The sequence below is a fragment of the Archocentrus centrarchus genome, chromosome 16 (assembly GCF_007364275.1).
Source record: "Archocentrus centrarchus isolate MPI-CPG fArcCen1 chromosome 16, fArcCen1, whole genome shotgun sequence".
Classification (NCBI taxonomy): Eukaryota; Metazoa; Chordata; class Actinopteri; order Cichliformes; family Cichlidae; genus Archocentrus; species Archocentrus centrarchus.
The window spans coordinates 20,224,837-20,239,237 of record NC_044361.1 but is presented as its reverse complement, the minus strand read 5'-3'; the positions used below and the strand labels follow the sequence as shown (position 1 = coordinate 20,239,237).

The 14,401-nt window shown below is 40.6% G+C and overlaps 2 protein-coding genes across 2 annotated transcripts; both read left to right on the top strand.

The window, feature by feature from the left end:
• Window positions 1-212: 212 nt before the first annotated feature.
• LOC115794429 (trypsin-3-like) lies at window positions 213-1,544 on the top strand. The gene is made up of 5 exons (XM_030749945.1): window positions 213-275; window positions 410-563; window positions 710-972; window positions 1,080-1,216; window positions 1,295-1,544. Exons 1-5 carry the CDS (start codon window positions 236-238, stop codon window positions 1,442-1,444), a joined length of 744 nt encoding a protein of 247 aa, XP_030605805.1. The 5' UTR covers window positions 213-235; the 3' UTR covers window positions 1,445-1,544.
• A 3,291-nt stretch (window positions 1,545-4,835) lies between these two features.
• has1 (hyaluronan synthase 1) lies at window positions 4,836-7,097 on the top strand. The gene is made up of 4 exons (XM_030750471.1): window positions 4,836-5,531; window positions 5,634-5,859; window positions 5,965-6,097; window positions 6,237-7,097. The coding sequence occupies exons 1-4, from the start codon at window positions 4,836-4,838 to the stop codon at window positions 6,910-6,912; spliced, it is 1,731 nt and encodes a 576-aa protein (XP_030606331.1). The 3' UTR covers window positions 6,913-7,097.
• The last annotated feature ends 7,304 nt before the right edge of the window (window positions 7,098-14,401 follow it).

The window sequence follows — 14,401 nt, the reverse complement described above, 5'->3', positions numbered from 1 at the left end:
ACACACACACACACACACACACACACACACACACACACACACACAGTACTAAACTGATGTTTTTCTGTCCTATGTAGTGGACATTAAAGACAGTATCACTGGGGAAATGTAACACATGTTTAGTGTGTGAGGTGTGCTTAGGGTGGCCTTGAGAAAAGGGCGATAAGAGGGACTAAAATACCTGAAACTAAGAGAATTAAGATACACTGGTCTGCCAGCAAGGGAAACAGAAGGCATGAAGCTTTTCCTTCTCCTGATTCTCTCTGGAGGGACTGGTAAAAAAAACAATTAATTCATAGATGCAGATGATTGGGGCTCAAGTGGCACCAGTGATTTAGGATAGATGCCAATTCATTGATAAAATACTTTTCTGATTTTGCCACATTCATTTATACTTTTTACACTGCAGTTGCCCTGGAAGGAGATGACAAGATTGTTGGAGGGTATGAGTGCCCAAAGAACTCTGTGCCCTACCAAGTGTCACTCTTCACTGGCTACAACTTCTGTGGGGGGATTCTTCTGTCTGATAAGTGGGTGCTCTCTGCTGCACACTGCAAACCAAAGTAAGGCACATGATCACCAGCAAGCTTAAATGCGAGCACATGGATGGCAATCATGGATTTAAAATTTTAAAATCAAGTTTTTTTTTTTATTACTTTATGGAAAGAAATATAGGAACCAACTTTCAAGGTGGGCTTCATTTTTTCAGGTCAAATCTAGAAGTTCGTCTGGGAGAACATGACATCTGGGAACCTGATGGGACTGAACAGCACATTATGTCTGCTGAGTTTATTCGCCACCCTGACTATGATTCCAGCACACAGGACAGTGATATCATGCTGATCAAACTTAGTCACCCTGCCACTCTGAACAGCTACGTACATCCTGCTGTGCTTCCTTCAAAGTGTGCCAGTGATGGGATGATATGCCAGGTCTCAGGATGGGGGAATCTTCGTCCCAGCGATGAGGGCTGTGAGTTATACTGTCTTATACAGTCTGTCTGTGTGAGATTGCTTGAATACCATTTTTAAGTCAACTCAGGTTTGTTTAAAGATGTTGATCTTTTGGGGTCTTTGCAGCAAGATACCCAGATAAGTTGCAGTGCTTGGAGGTCCCCCTCCTGAGTGATGACACCTGCTTCAATGCCTATCCTTTCCAAATCACTGAAAACATGGTGTGTGCTGGATATCTGGAGGGAGGGAAGGACTCCTGCCAGGTAAGATCAAAACAGTAAATGTTTATGCACCATGATAAAAGGGATGAACCACTGAAAAATCATCTATTTTGACTCCAGGGTGACTCCGGGGGGCCACTGGTGTGTGACGGAGCGCTCCAGGGAGTTGTGTCGTGGGGGCACGGCTGTGCTCAGAGGAACAAGCCTGGGGTTTACACAAAAGTTTGCAATTATGTTTCCTGGATCAAGAACACAATGGCGTCTGGATGAAAATTCATGTCAAGTGATAACATCAGTGAAGTCATCTACATGATGTGTGGTGTGTACGTACAGGTCTATTTGTGTCTTATTTGAAGTTTTTAAAAACTGAACATGCATCTGCCTTGTGGTTCATATTTTCTCACACACATGAGTTCGCTTTTAGACTTTACCTTGCAGTAAACTGACGAGCAAGCATTTAAAACAAGTGTGTCAAAAGTATTTGGCTTTGAAAAGTCACTTCTGTGTAATTCAAACTTGAGCAAGTAAGACTGTAAATCAAGATGGCAAGCAGGAGTGTTATATAGCAGCCTGCTGTGCTGTCACAGCATTTGCAGTTACAAGCTCTGACTCAAAATGGCTTTACAATGAATAGGCAGACAAATTTCATGCTCACGGATGCCTTAGTAGTTAAGGAGCAAACCAAGCACTTAAAGTCAGGCAACAGTAAATCACAAAGGGCAAAACATGCTGCCACACTCCTCTCTGTGGGTTGAAACTGTAAAGCATGTTGCACACTCTGGCAACTCTGTATAATCACTGATTAGAGCAGAATGCTGCTACAAATATGTAACAGTCAGTTTCAGGATGTACTGGTTTACTGTTAATGTTAAGCTATCAACTAAAGACATAAGCATCTGTCACAGCAACACAGCACCAGGTGCACACATGGGAATACTCGATCAGAAAATCCTGAAATGATTTAAGTGGATTTCGGTTTCCTGGGTGTGGCACGGAGCAGCTGAGTGAGTCACCATGCACTTGCTTGACCACCACATAAAGACTGGGACCTAATGAGGTTTCTGAGGGCTCCTCACAGCCTCCCTGCAAAAAATAGCTCTCAGTGCTGCAGAACATGTGGGGGGCTGCCATGTTTTTTAGAAAACATGATGCTGGGTAAGATGTTTATTCTGGCAACACACATGTCTGTGTTTTGAATCCATCTGGAATTCCACAAACCATGTTTATGAGCTACTTAGAGGTTGTGGCAGGTTGGTGAAGGCACCTTCATCCTTCTGAAGTGTGCTTTAGAGGACATGTTCTTGATGTGGCCACATACTAATGCAGTTTAACCATCAGTAACTGTAAGGGTTAGTCAGGCATATGATAGAAGAAACCATCAGTTTAGCCACGATCTTTTAATATAAATTGAGTTATAAAAGGGATAGGAAGCAAAGGAAAAAAATTATGAGCTGAATGGAATAAAAGTAATATGTGAAAAGCTTTAGTGAAATACTAAACATGTGGACATCTCTATATTTAATAGCAAAAACATTTCATAGAGATCATAAATTGTATTGACAAAACCATGACAAAGCAGCTTAATCTTTATAGCGATATTATGATTCAGTACCATATGAAATATTGGTGCACAGTAGGACTTTAGTAAAAGCTTAAATTAACAATCGTGGGGTGCAATTCAGGAGCGTCACGCAAAGAAGTTTCTGTTGATCAAAGAAATCTGCAGCACAGTATCCCACATTCAAAAACGTGTCCAGTAAATCAAGCCTGTTCACCACCCCTAAGCACGCATGCCCTCCCTACATGACATCAACTTCCTGGTGGCTTCTATTTGGGCATGTTGATGGCTACAGCCAGCTAAAAGGGTGTGGACCATCATGAGTGGTCAACAGAGTTCCCTTAAAGAAACTCTCCAGGGATGTGATCATGGTTAAATCAAGAGTTGGTGGCAGCTGTGGACTAAATCATCTGGGAGAGCTTTCTTCCTCTGAGAAGTTAGTAGTAGAAAGCAGACAAGGGGGAATCGAGGCAGGCAATCAAGTAGGCATTTACCAGACAGATCATTTAACGTATAATCACACTCTCTTCTCTTTTTTTATTTTGACTTGACTTGACTTGACAAGTGCAGTTCCAGAAAAGACCCACAAGAGGGCAACGTCTAACTGTGAATGAGCCCCAACGCGAGTGAATATACAGCGGAGATGGCTGCAGCAGCTTCTGCGAAACACAAGAACTTCAGGATTTTCAACTTCAGTAGTTGAGTTTATTCGGTTCATCAGCAAAAAACATACTACAGCGCTGCATAAGAAACCTGGGTTGCACACAAAAAAAGTGTAAAGACTTATTTCCACTGTGGTCCCAAAAAACAACAGACAACAGCAATGAAGAAACACATAAAAACAAATTCGGACAGCCCACTGCTGTTTTCACAATATGTCCGGACAGAAAACTTATATCTAAAACTGCAGGCCATTGAAAGATGTCACTGAAGTTAAGTTCGGTCTAAGCTTAGATAGATAATATTCGTCAGTTGATGGTCACTGACAATAAATCTGGGGGTTCCTGACATAAAGTTGAAAATGCCACATTCACTACAAGTTAAAAAGACATTTAATTATTTATTTTACTCGGGACTCCGAAAGACAACCCTTTAACCATGTCAGCTGATTGCTCTTCACAGAATCTATGCAGGGCGCCAACAATGAAAAACTTGGGAACTCCCTTCTTTACAGCAAAAGAAAGATTGGTCGGAGGTCACAGACTTAACATCTCCATGGTAAAGGGAGAAAACAAAGCAGCCGTATGCCCCGTACAGTCATATGCTTAAGTCAGATGGACCACCCTTACTCCTGACGCACGACTGAGTCAACGACCCCCGCCCCCCACCTAGGACACTTTAAAACTCAAACCAAGTTCAAACCAAGTTCTAAGACCAGAGAAACACCACGTGGATGCCACATAATTCTAAAGGCCGTGAGTGTTAACATCAGGTAGGGTTAAAACTTTATGCTTTTGTGTTTGTTTGTTTGTTTGTATTTGCTGCTTTGCTAAGTTGTTTTAGCCTACTCATATTTATGCTATAAATCTACACGATTATAATCATTAGTTTATTTATAGGCATGTTATAAACAAACAAAACACATCACTTTCTTCTTCTTCTTCTTATAATTATTATTTCAGTATATTTTAATATTAATATATTTTTTCATCTGTTGCATCATTTAATATAGTTCCCATGATAAGTGATAACATAGTCTTGGATTATCAGCCATGATCAGTGATTAATATAGTGGAATTATAAAACATTTTTTCAATCTGTAGCTTGATAATATGTCTCACAGACATTTCACATAAAACAACTAATTTCTCTTAACTCCTTTCCTCCCAGTCCTGAGTGTCTGCATATGTTTTAATGACTACATTTATAGGCATGAAAAAGATCTGCCCATGAAATGCAGTTTAACAGATCAGCCTTTCTGTCTTTAGCAGATTTTTGTCATGCGATGTTAAATAGAAAACAGCAATCACTGCAGTGTGTAGATCTTTTGTTTGACTGCCTACTTTGCACCTTTAAGATTTCTAGATGGTTATGCCCTGTACCCTGTATGCACAAGTTTTACTAATATGTGGTATCTGTATCTCTTTAGGCGAAAAAAAAAAAATGGAGCTAAAACCTTTATTGAAGAAGCTGGGTTCAATAGTCCGTGCCACACTCACTTTCCTTTTTGCTTTGGTGGTCCTGGGTGTGATGGTGTGGGCCTATGTTGAGGGCTTTCAGCTGGTGTGGTCCATGTATGGAATCATCTCCTTTGGCATTTATGGGCTCCTGCTCTTACTCCATGTGTTGGTCCAGAGCATCTTTGCCTTCTTTGAGCACCGGCGAATGAAATCTCGTACAGAACCATGCTCCTATACCAAAACAATTGGGTTCACTATATCAGCTTATCAGGAGGACCCTGTTTATCTCAGAGAGTGCTTGAACTCAGTCAGGGCCCTCAAGTATCCCCCTGAGCTGCTGCGCATCATCATGGTGATAGATGGGAATTCAGATGATGACTTATATATGATGGACATGTTCAAAGAGGTCTTTGCAGACCAGGATCCTGGCTGTTATGTATGGAATAATAACTACCATACCTGGGATCCCACCCAGGTCCAACATGATGAAGAAATAGGTTCAGTAATGAGCCCTGGAGGGGATCCTGATTATATAGTAGGAGAGGATCCACAGAGAAAAGAAGTAGAGCACCTGATCCAGACCAAGAGATGTGTTTGCATCATGCAGAAGTGGGGAGGCAAGCGGGAGGTGATGTACACAGCATTTAAAGCACTCGGGTCATCAGTTGACTACATACAGGTACCTACTTTTCTTATCTAAGTGCTTTCTTTCTTATTATTTTATGAAAACAAAAATGAAGTGTTTTCTCTTTTTTCAGTGACATGATTTCTCCTTTCTCAGGTGTGCGATTCTGATACGAAGCTGGACCCTTCGGCCACTGTGGAACTGTGCAAGGTACTGGAGAGTAACCCCAAGTATGGGGCAGTAGGAGGGGATGTAATGATCCTCAACCTCAAAGACTCTTACATCAGTTTCATGAGTAGTCTCAGGTACTGGATGGCTTTTAACATCGAAAGGTCCTGCCAGTCCTTCTTCAACTGTGTGTCCTGCATCAGTGGCCCTTTAGGTAAGGGAAAATGATTTATTTTCTTGTGAGGCAGTAGTACATTAAACACTTAAAAGCATAACGGACAACTTGTTAATTTGTCATTTCTTGTACTTCTCAATGTAGGCCTGTACAGGAATGATATCCTTCAGCAGTTTCTGGAGTCATGGTATAATCAGATGTTTTTGGGAACCCATTGCACATTTGGAGATGATAGGCATCTCACCAACCGTATGCTGAGCATGGGCTATGCCACAAAGTATGTATATTCTATATTTTCTTCATTTTATTATGCACAGAAATTACACAGGGCTCAATAAACCTCAGTAGCTACAATGATGGTTCTACAATATTAAATGTACAGGTTCTAAAAGTCTATTTTTTACCCTTTCCTTTAGATACACAGCTCGCTCAAAATGCTACACAGAAACACCTGCTCAGTTCCTTCGCTGGCTCAACCAACAGACTCGCTGGACGAAATCTTACTTCCGGGAGTGGCTCTACAATGCAATGTGGTGGCACAAGCACCATCTCTGGATGACCTATGAATCCATCGTGTCGGGTATTTTCCCCTTCTTTGTCACGGCCACCATCATCCAGCTGTTTTGGACAGGCTCGCTGTGGGACATCCTTTGGGTTCTGTGCTGCATCCAGCTTATTGGGCTGGTGAAAGCAGCCTATGCCTGCATCCTGCGGGGAAACATGGTGATGGTGTTTATGTCACTCTACTCAGCTCTGTACATGACCAGCTTGCTGCCTGCTAAGTATTTTGCCATTCTCACAATGAATAAAAGCAGCTGGGGAACATCAGGCAGACGTAAGATGGTTGGTAACTACATTCCACTACTTCCCCTGTCGGTGTGGGCTACCATTTTATTAGGTGGACTTGGTTACACCATCTACAGGGAGAGCCAACAGGACTGGTCAACTGACGCTAAAAAAGTGGAAACTATATTTCTTATCTTTGGCTGTGTAGCCTACATATGCTACTGGCTTATTATGATATTCCTCTATTTTGTGTGGTTCCACAGAGCATGTAGAAAGCGCTCTGGAAGTTACACAGTGAGTGTATAGGTCTGAAAAGTGAAGGTAATTTATTTGAATTTAAACATTACTGTTGAGTTTAGTTGATTACATTTATTTATTTTGTCTCACATTACTGAGGGACAGAGATGTTCCATACCGCTGCTAAAGAAACAAAGAAAATGAAAAAGGAATAGATCTGGTCAAAAATGATTCAGTGAAAAGCATGCAAATTAGAGTGATAATTATAATAACATATGAAAAATTAATATATAAAAAACTATTTATTTATATGGAGATGTTGTTGCGCATTTTATTGAAACTGTATTGAGAGATTTTGGTGCCCAAGTACTTGTCAAGTTACTCTTTGTCAGATGTTGACGGTGGAGATGGGTTTCCATAATATTTATTTCTGATATCTATGTATACAGTACCAGGCAAAAGTTTGGACACACATATGAATGGGTAAATGTGTCCAAATTTTTGACTGGTGCTGTAGAAACAGAATGTTTCTATGTGTCCATGTATGTGTATGAAGATAATTTTAACCACAACAACAAGTTCTACGATGGTAGGATTACTTTACCATTGTTGGTGTCATTGCACTGGATCCTGGACAGCACTTTCTGCAGCTCTGAAGACTTACTTGAAAAGAAATGTTCTAGTGGGAAACTAAAACAAGCAGAAAACTGAATTAAAACATGGAGGTCCTTACTGCAACATGAAACAATAAGGGCTCTTTCATTTGAAATTGTATATCACATGGTTGCTGTATATTGAGATAGGTGAAGTGTGGATGCACTTCAGTATGACAAAATATATTTTTATGAATTATCTTAGCAGTTGATGTAATGGCTGTACTTACATCAACTATATCTTTTTCATTTTTTTTGAAAATGTGAAAAAGAAATGATGGTTTGGGGAGCTTCTGAAGAAATAAAATATATTTTTTAACATGAAAACTTTTGTCTTGGATCAAGTTATGTTATCTATAGAAAACTATTAAAATCAAATTAAATCAAAGAAAAGCAGACACAAAGTTTTATAACACAAGAACATTTGTAATATATATCAATGCCGTCATAATTCACAAAGCACCAAAATGTTCAAAAGACTGTCCTTATAAAAAAAAAAACTGGCATGAATACAGGGTGTGGCTATGGAGCAAAAATCTGTGCAAAGTACATTTAGGATTATAACAGTCAAGACTTTTTTCCACCTATGACCAGGTAGTATATAAATACAGTTACAGATTAACATATGATCAAAAAAATTGCTATTCCTGGAATGGAAATTGGATCCTCAATTTACAGTACTGCACAAAAGTCTTGAGCCACCCATCAGTCCTGTATATTTTGCTTCCAAGGAGTCAAGCAAGTAGTCTTGAGCAATAGTTTTCCAAGTTTTGTGATCGTCTTTCCACATTTTTCTTTGGACAATGGCTGCTTTTTCATTCATTTTTAGTCCAGTCCTTGTACCTGACCATTTTAAGAGGAATGTTTGCTTGTTTGTTAAGCCACTTGAAACTGACCTAATAAATCGGAGTTTCAAATTACTGTCAGTGTGTACGGAGAATCTCAGGAGAGAAATACAAGTGTCTACAGCCATTTGTAAAACACGGTGGAGGCTCTGTCTTGGTTTGGGACAGCATTCAAGTCAGCAGTCTTGGAAACCTTTTCCAAACTGATGAAATTATGAATACAGAACGGCACTGCAAGATTTTGATCCATCATGCAGTACCATCTACATCCCCCAGCCATGTTAGGGCCACACACTAGTGTGCTCATAGTGCTGGTCCCAAGCCCGGACAAACAGGGAGGGTTGCATTAGCAAGGCCATCTAGCATAAAATCCTTTCTGGGTGGGTGGAAATGAGTGTCGGTTGTCAGGAGCTGAATGTGATTTGTGACAGAAGGATAGCAGCAAGAACAAAAGGAAAGATTTACAAGATAGTAATGAGACCGACTATGATGCAGGAGGCCAAGCTGGAGATGGTAGAGTTGAAGATGCTAAGAGTTTCGTTGTGAGTGACCAGGATGGACAGGGTTAGAAATGAGTATATCAGGAGGACAACTCAGGTTGAGTGGTTTGGAAACAAAGTTAGAGATGCAACATCATTTGGAGCTGTGCAGAGAAGGAAGAGTGAATATACTGGACAAAGAATGCTGAATGTGGAGCCGCAAGGCAGGAAGAAAAGAGGAAGACCACAGATGTGATTTGTGGATGAAATGAACGAGGACGTGCAGTTGATGTGACAGAAAAGGATGCTAGGGATAGGGTGAGATGGGAGGCAGATGATCTGCTGCGGTGACCCCTAAAGGGAGAAGCCCAAAAATGAAGAAGAGCAACAGTTTCATTTTTTTAGCATGACAATGATCCCAAACACACTGCCAATGCAGTAAAAGCATACCTCGATAGAAAAAAACATGCAGTGGAATACGAACAGTCACGGATTGGCCTCCCCAGAGCCCAGACCTCAACATATTTGAAGCAGTGTGGGATCATCTTGTCAGAAAACAGAACAAAAAGCGGCCAACACCCAAAGAGCTTTGAATATCCTCAAGAAGCCTGGAGAGCTATTCCTGAAGATGACTTAAAGAAATTACAAGAAATCTTGGCTAAGAGAGTTCAGCCTCTGTTGAAGAATAGAGGTGGCCAAGCTGATGCAAACACAAACTCAGAGTTCAAAATTGTTAAAAAGGAATTGAATGAAAAGTCTGCAGCTGTAATAAAATAGCTATTTGTGGGTTGTGTCACACTTTCAGGTAACAGGTTTTATTATTAGAAAACAGCCTTAAGGAAGGAAGGGAAGGTTTAGGTGTACAAAACTGCATGAAAATTGTAGTAGTTGTAAATTGTTGTGGTACGGTAACTCCCCACCCCATACAAACTTATATCAGAAGACACGTTTGATGAAAATGCATTTATCATGCTTCATATGCTAAAGAAAATAAATATTAAAAAAAAAATTAAAAACACATTTTTTGAATAATTTGTAATAGACTGGCAAAATGTCAGAGTATAACCTGCCCCACACTCTATGATAGCTGGGATAGGCTCCAGTGCCCCTTGGAGCTTGAACTTGGGAAGTGGAAGTGGATGGATGGATAATTTGTAGTGAACATTTGTGTATTATGTTTGCTCTATTACTGTGCAGAAATTTCCCTGACAGTTTCATTAGCTGATAAATAACTGATAAATTGAGCTGACTTTTTTTTTTTTCCATAACATTTGGGGTGGGGCAACTGTTTATCCTTTTTAGAGGGTATGTGCTTATTATGAATCTGTTACTTAGTCAAATGGAGGAACTACACTGGGACATACCTACCAACAATCAATACTCAGGATGAAGTCAACTTGTAATTATTTGTGTTAAGTACTGGAATAATGTTACAAATTAGGTGTTTCTCCTTGTACAAACATGAAAATGTCTGTTGACAGATCAACACCCAAAGAGCATTATTGCAACTGACAAATGCACCTTTATCAATGTGTACATTCTGATGGTGGGTGTGGATGAGTGGGATTCTCTTTCTGCATGCACTCCTGTACACACTGACACACACAAAACTTCTGCTTATTCTTTTTATTTAATACAAAATGTTGCATTTCATTTGACCAAAACCCAGGTGACTTTTCTATTATTACTAAAATTTAGCTACATGAACATGTGTTTCATGTTAAATATAATATAAAAATACTGTACCACAACAATATGGGCCAAATGTAACAGAACCCCAGAGAGAACCTAAAATATATTATATACATTACATCGTTTCCTTTTAGACTGATTAAAAGAAGGTGTTTACCAAAAAGGAACTGACAAATTCCTGTCACAAGGACACTATCTGAGAGGTAGGAAGAAAAATAGTCATAGACTCATTGCCTCTGTGGGTAATTATAATGGGAACCTTATGATAAGAAATGCACTGGGTAATGTGGGAGGAGGCATGTAGTTTCAAGTACAGCTGAGATATTATTTTCTCAGTTGTATCTCCACAAACTGAACATTTGGACATTTATCTTTACAAAAAGATGGTGTCCTATGTTGCAAACTTAAAGACTTCACAGATTTCATATTTAAATTTTTTTTTTTTTTTTTTTTTGGGGGGGGGGGGGGGTAATTTCAGGGTAATTTTATCATTATGTCATGAGATCTTTTGGAAACACTGACAATGTTTCGCTAATCTACAACATACTGTATCTAACAAGATCACAATAATTGTCATGGTCCCTGGCAGTCCTGGGGTTGTTCTGCTGGGGTCTCTCTCTCTCTCTGTGGCATTTGTCTTCTGGGCTGGGCTAGCCTGGGTCTCTGCCTACTGAACCAGCTGCTGCAGGAGGCTGACTCACACACCTGTTGCTGATGTGGCCATCATGACTCCTATTTAAGCTGACAAGCAGCATCTAGTCTTCGCTGGATCGTTAACTAGGAAACAGTCAGTCTGTCTCACATTTCTTACCTGCAAGTCCTTCCGTGTTGCCTGACTTTTTGCTAACCTGTTTTTGTCCTGTGCCCCAGACTACTGCGAGTGGAGGGAGAGACAAGATCCCCTTGAGAGGAAAACAGACCTGAGGAGTAAACCAGAAATGAAACAGGAAGCCCCACAACCACCTAGCCCAAGACGACCTTGCATTATCCCCTGAGTTGCTTCACTTGTAAATAAACCTCCCTAAACTTTCCCCAGGAGTCTGCCTCTTGAGTTCACCCACCATTGATCCATGACAATAATAATGAGGGGACTTAGGAAACTTAAAACTAAATAAAGGATTTTTCCTTTTGATGGACTGCTCAATAATATCCCTAATCCTCTGAGAAGTTCCTCATGCTTCAAGAGGACCGCCATCATCCCTGTCCCGAAGAACCCAAACGTAAGCTGCCGTAATGACTATCACTGAGTAGCACTCACTTCCATTGCTATGAAGTGCTTTGAGTGGATCGTCAAAGATCACATCACATTTTCCCACACCCCAGCTCAGGAGGTTTGGTGTGGACTCCTGAATTCTCAGCAACTTATATCAATGCACCATCGAGACTATTCTGTCATCACCACCTTGTACTGCAGTTGTAGTGCTCTGGATTGCAAAGCAGAGGGTTGTCACATAGGCACAACTTATTATCAGGTCTGAACTGCCAGCCACTGTAGGAAGAAGTAGTAGAAGTAGATCCTCTCTGATCCCAGCCATTCACGCTTCACGTTCTGCCATCAGGCAGGTGGTACAGGAGCATCCAGGCCTGCGCCAGCAGATTCAGGGACAGTTTCTACGTGCAAGCCATCAGGCTACTGAACTGCTGAAATACTGGACAGTTTGCACAGAATAGTTTATACTGTATATACATGATATTTTGAACAATCATTGTACACATTGCACATGTACACACCATCACCTTGTCCTGCAACTGCCAGTACCTTATTTTATCAGTATCTTATTTTATGTGTGTGTAAACACACAGTATATATTGATTGGTACTGTGTGTGTGTTTATGTATGTATGTATAGCGTTGGTGGTCATATATTAGCATTTTGGTGGTCTCGGTCTGGTCATGGACACGGACATTGTGGACTTGGGATTTTATTTCAAGACCAGTCAAGACCACAACTGTGGAAATATCACTAAAGTGTCAGAATATTGTAAAATTTATTTGTTAACATCTTTGCTTTTATTGGAGGCAAAATGTACTGACTCAAAGCCAAAAAAGTCCAAAAAAGCTCCTCTGCCTTCTCCCGGGAGCGCACCCAGCAGACTCTGCCCCAACTAGGTTGCTGCTATTATTGCCGTTTGCACCTGTATCATTTCACTGCAATTTGCAATGTACCACAGAGCAGGGGTAGTTTCATTCACAATGTGCACGTTTCGTGGGCTACAAAAATTGAAATGACAACCAGCATGAAGCGAGGAGAAGAAAGAAGAAAAATGAAGATCAAATGAAAATTTCAGGCTTCCAATTCAATATATATATATATATATATATATATATATATATATATATATATATATATATATATATATATATATATATATATATATATATATAATATTCTATAAAACCCTGAATAACTTTTGATGCCCTACTTGTGTAGATGATGCTGAGCGATTTTGATGTCTGTAGGTGTAACGCCCTAGGAGGAGATGATTCGAATACGAGGTGTGGAAAATCGCTGACTTGGCAAAGGGCAAAGTTCAGGCCAAGATGGCCGACTTCCTGTTTGTTGTGTGGGGGTGGTCCAAGAGGATTTTTTGCTTGTCTTGACATGATCTCTGTGTGACGTGAATTTCGTGGCTGCACAACAAAGTTGATCTTTGCCTCTCCCATAGGAGGCTGAAAAATTGACTTTTCTTGGGGGCACCGTGGAGCCCCCTTTTAGAGTTTGTTCTTAGCGACATTAAAAAATGAAATTTTTCACCAGACCTGAGCTCTGTGGAAGAATTGGTGAGTTCCCGTATATGTTCAGGGGGTGAAATTTGCGATCGATTCCAATTAGGCGCTTTTCTAGTAACCCACATATATATGTTTTCGGAAACATCTTGACCTGATGCACATCCCCATGAGGTCCAGCGACACTTGTGATTGCGTCCCGTGCGACCGTGCCCATTTTTGCGCCCATGCCCCTTACGATTACAATAGGCTCCTCGTTGGCTCGGGCCTAATAAAACTAATCTAGAAGAGCTGATTTTGTGAAAGACACAATATGTTAGATTTTTAGTTGAAAACATTAAAAAATGAACTCAATCAGAAGGTCTAGTAATGGGTGTATAACAGCAGTCATGTCGGATATCTCTGTATTGTTTTGTTGAAATATTTAACAAAGTTAGCATGCTAATCACCTAGAAAAGCCTGTCCATATTGTAATACCGCTTTGTACCTCAAGAGGCGATAATAAGTTAAGGTAGCATCCAGCTTGCTCTTGATTCCAGCATGAATGAAGAAGACAAATTACAGAAATCTGTTACAGTGTACCACTGCCTAGAGATAGTTAGTTTCTTTTATACATCTACGGCATGTTAAAGAGCAGGCAGGCAATGAATTGAACAGTAACGGCTGAAACCCTTGGTAAGCAGCCAGGGAGAACTGGTAAGCCAAGGTTTGTTTTTATCTTAGCGTGATCCCAGCCTTTTGCCTCTTAACAGTTCAGCATTGTTTTTCATTTGTTTAGCACAAAGGGAGGTGGTGAGGCTAGAGAGACACTATAACAAGCAAGCTGTGTATAGCCCAGTAGCCATGGTGCTACTTGTAGCACCGTGGCTGATTCAATTCAGTTAAATACAATCCATCCATCCATCCATCCATCCATTCGCTTCCGCTTATCCTGTTCAGGGTCGCGGGGGGGCTGGAGCCTATCCCAGCTGTCATAGGGCGAGAGGCAGGGTACACCCTGAACAGGTCGCCAGCCTGTCACAGGGCCAACACAGAACAACCTTTCACACTCACTTTCACACTGTCATTCACACCTATGGGCAATTTAGATTAGCCAATTAACCTAACCCCAGTAAGTGCATGTCTTTGGAATGTGGGAGGAAACCGGAGTACCCGGAGGAAA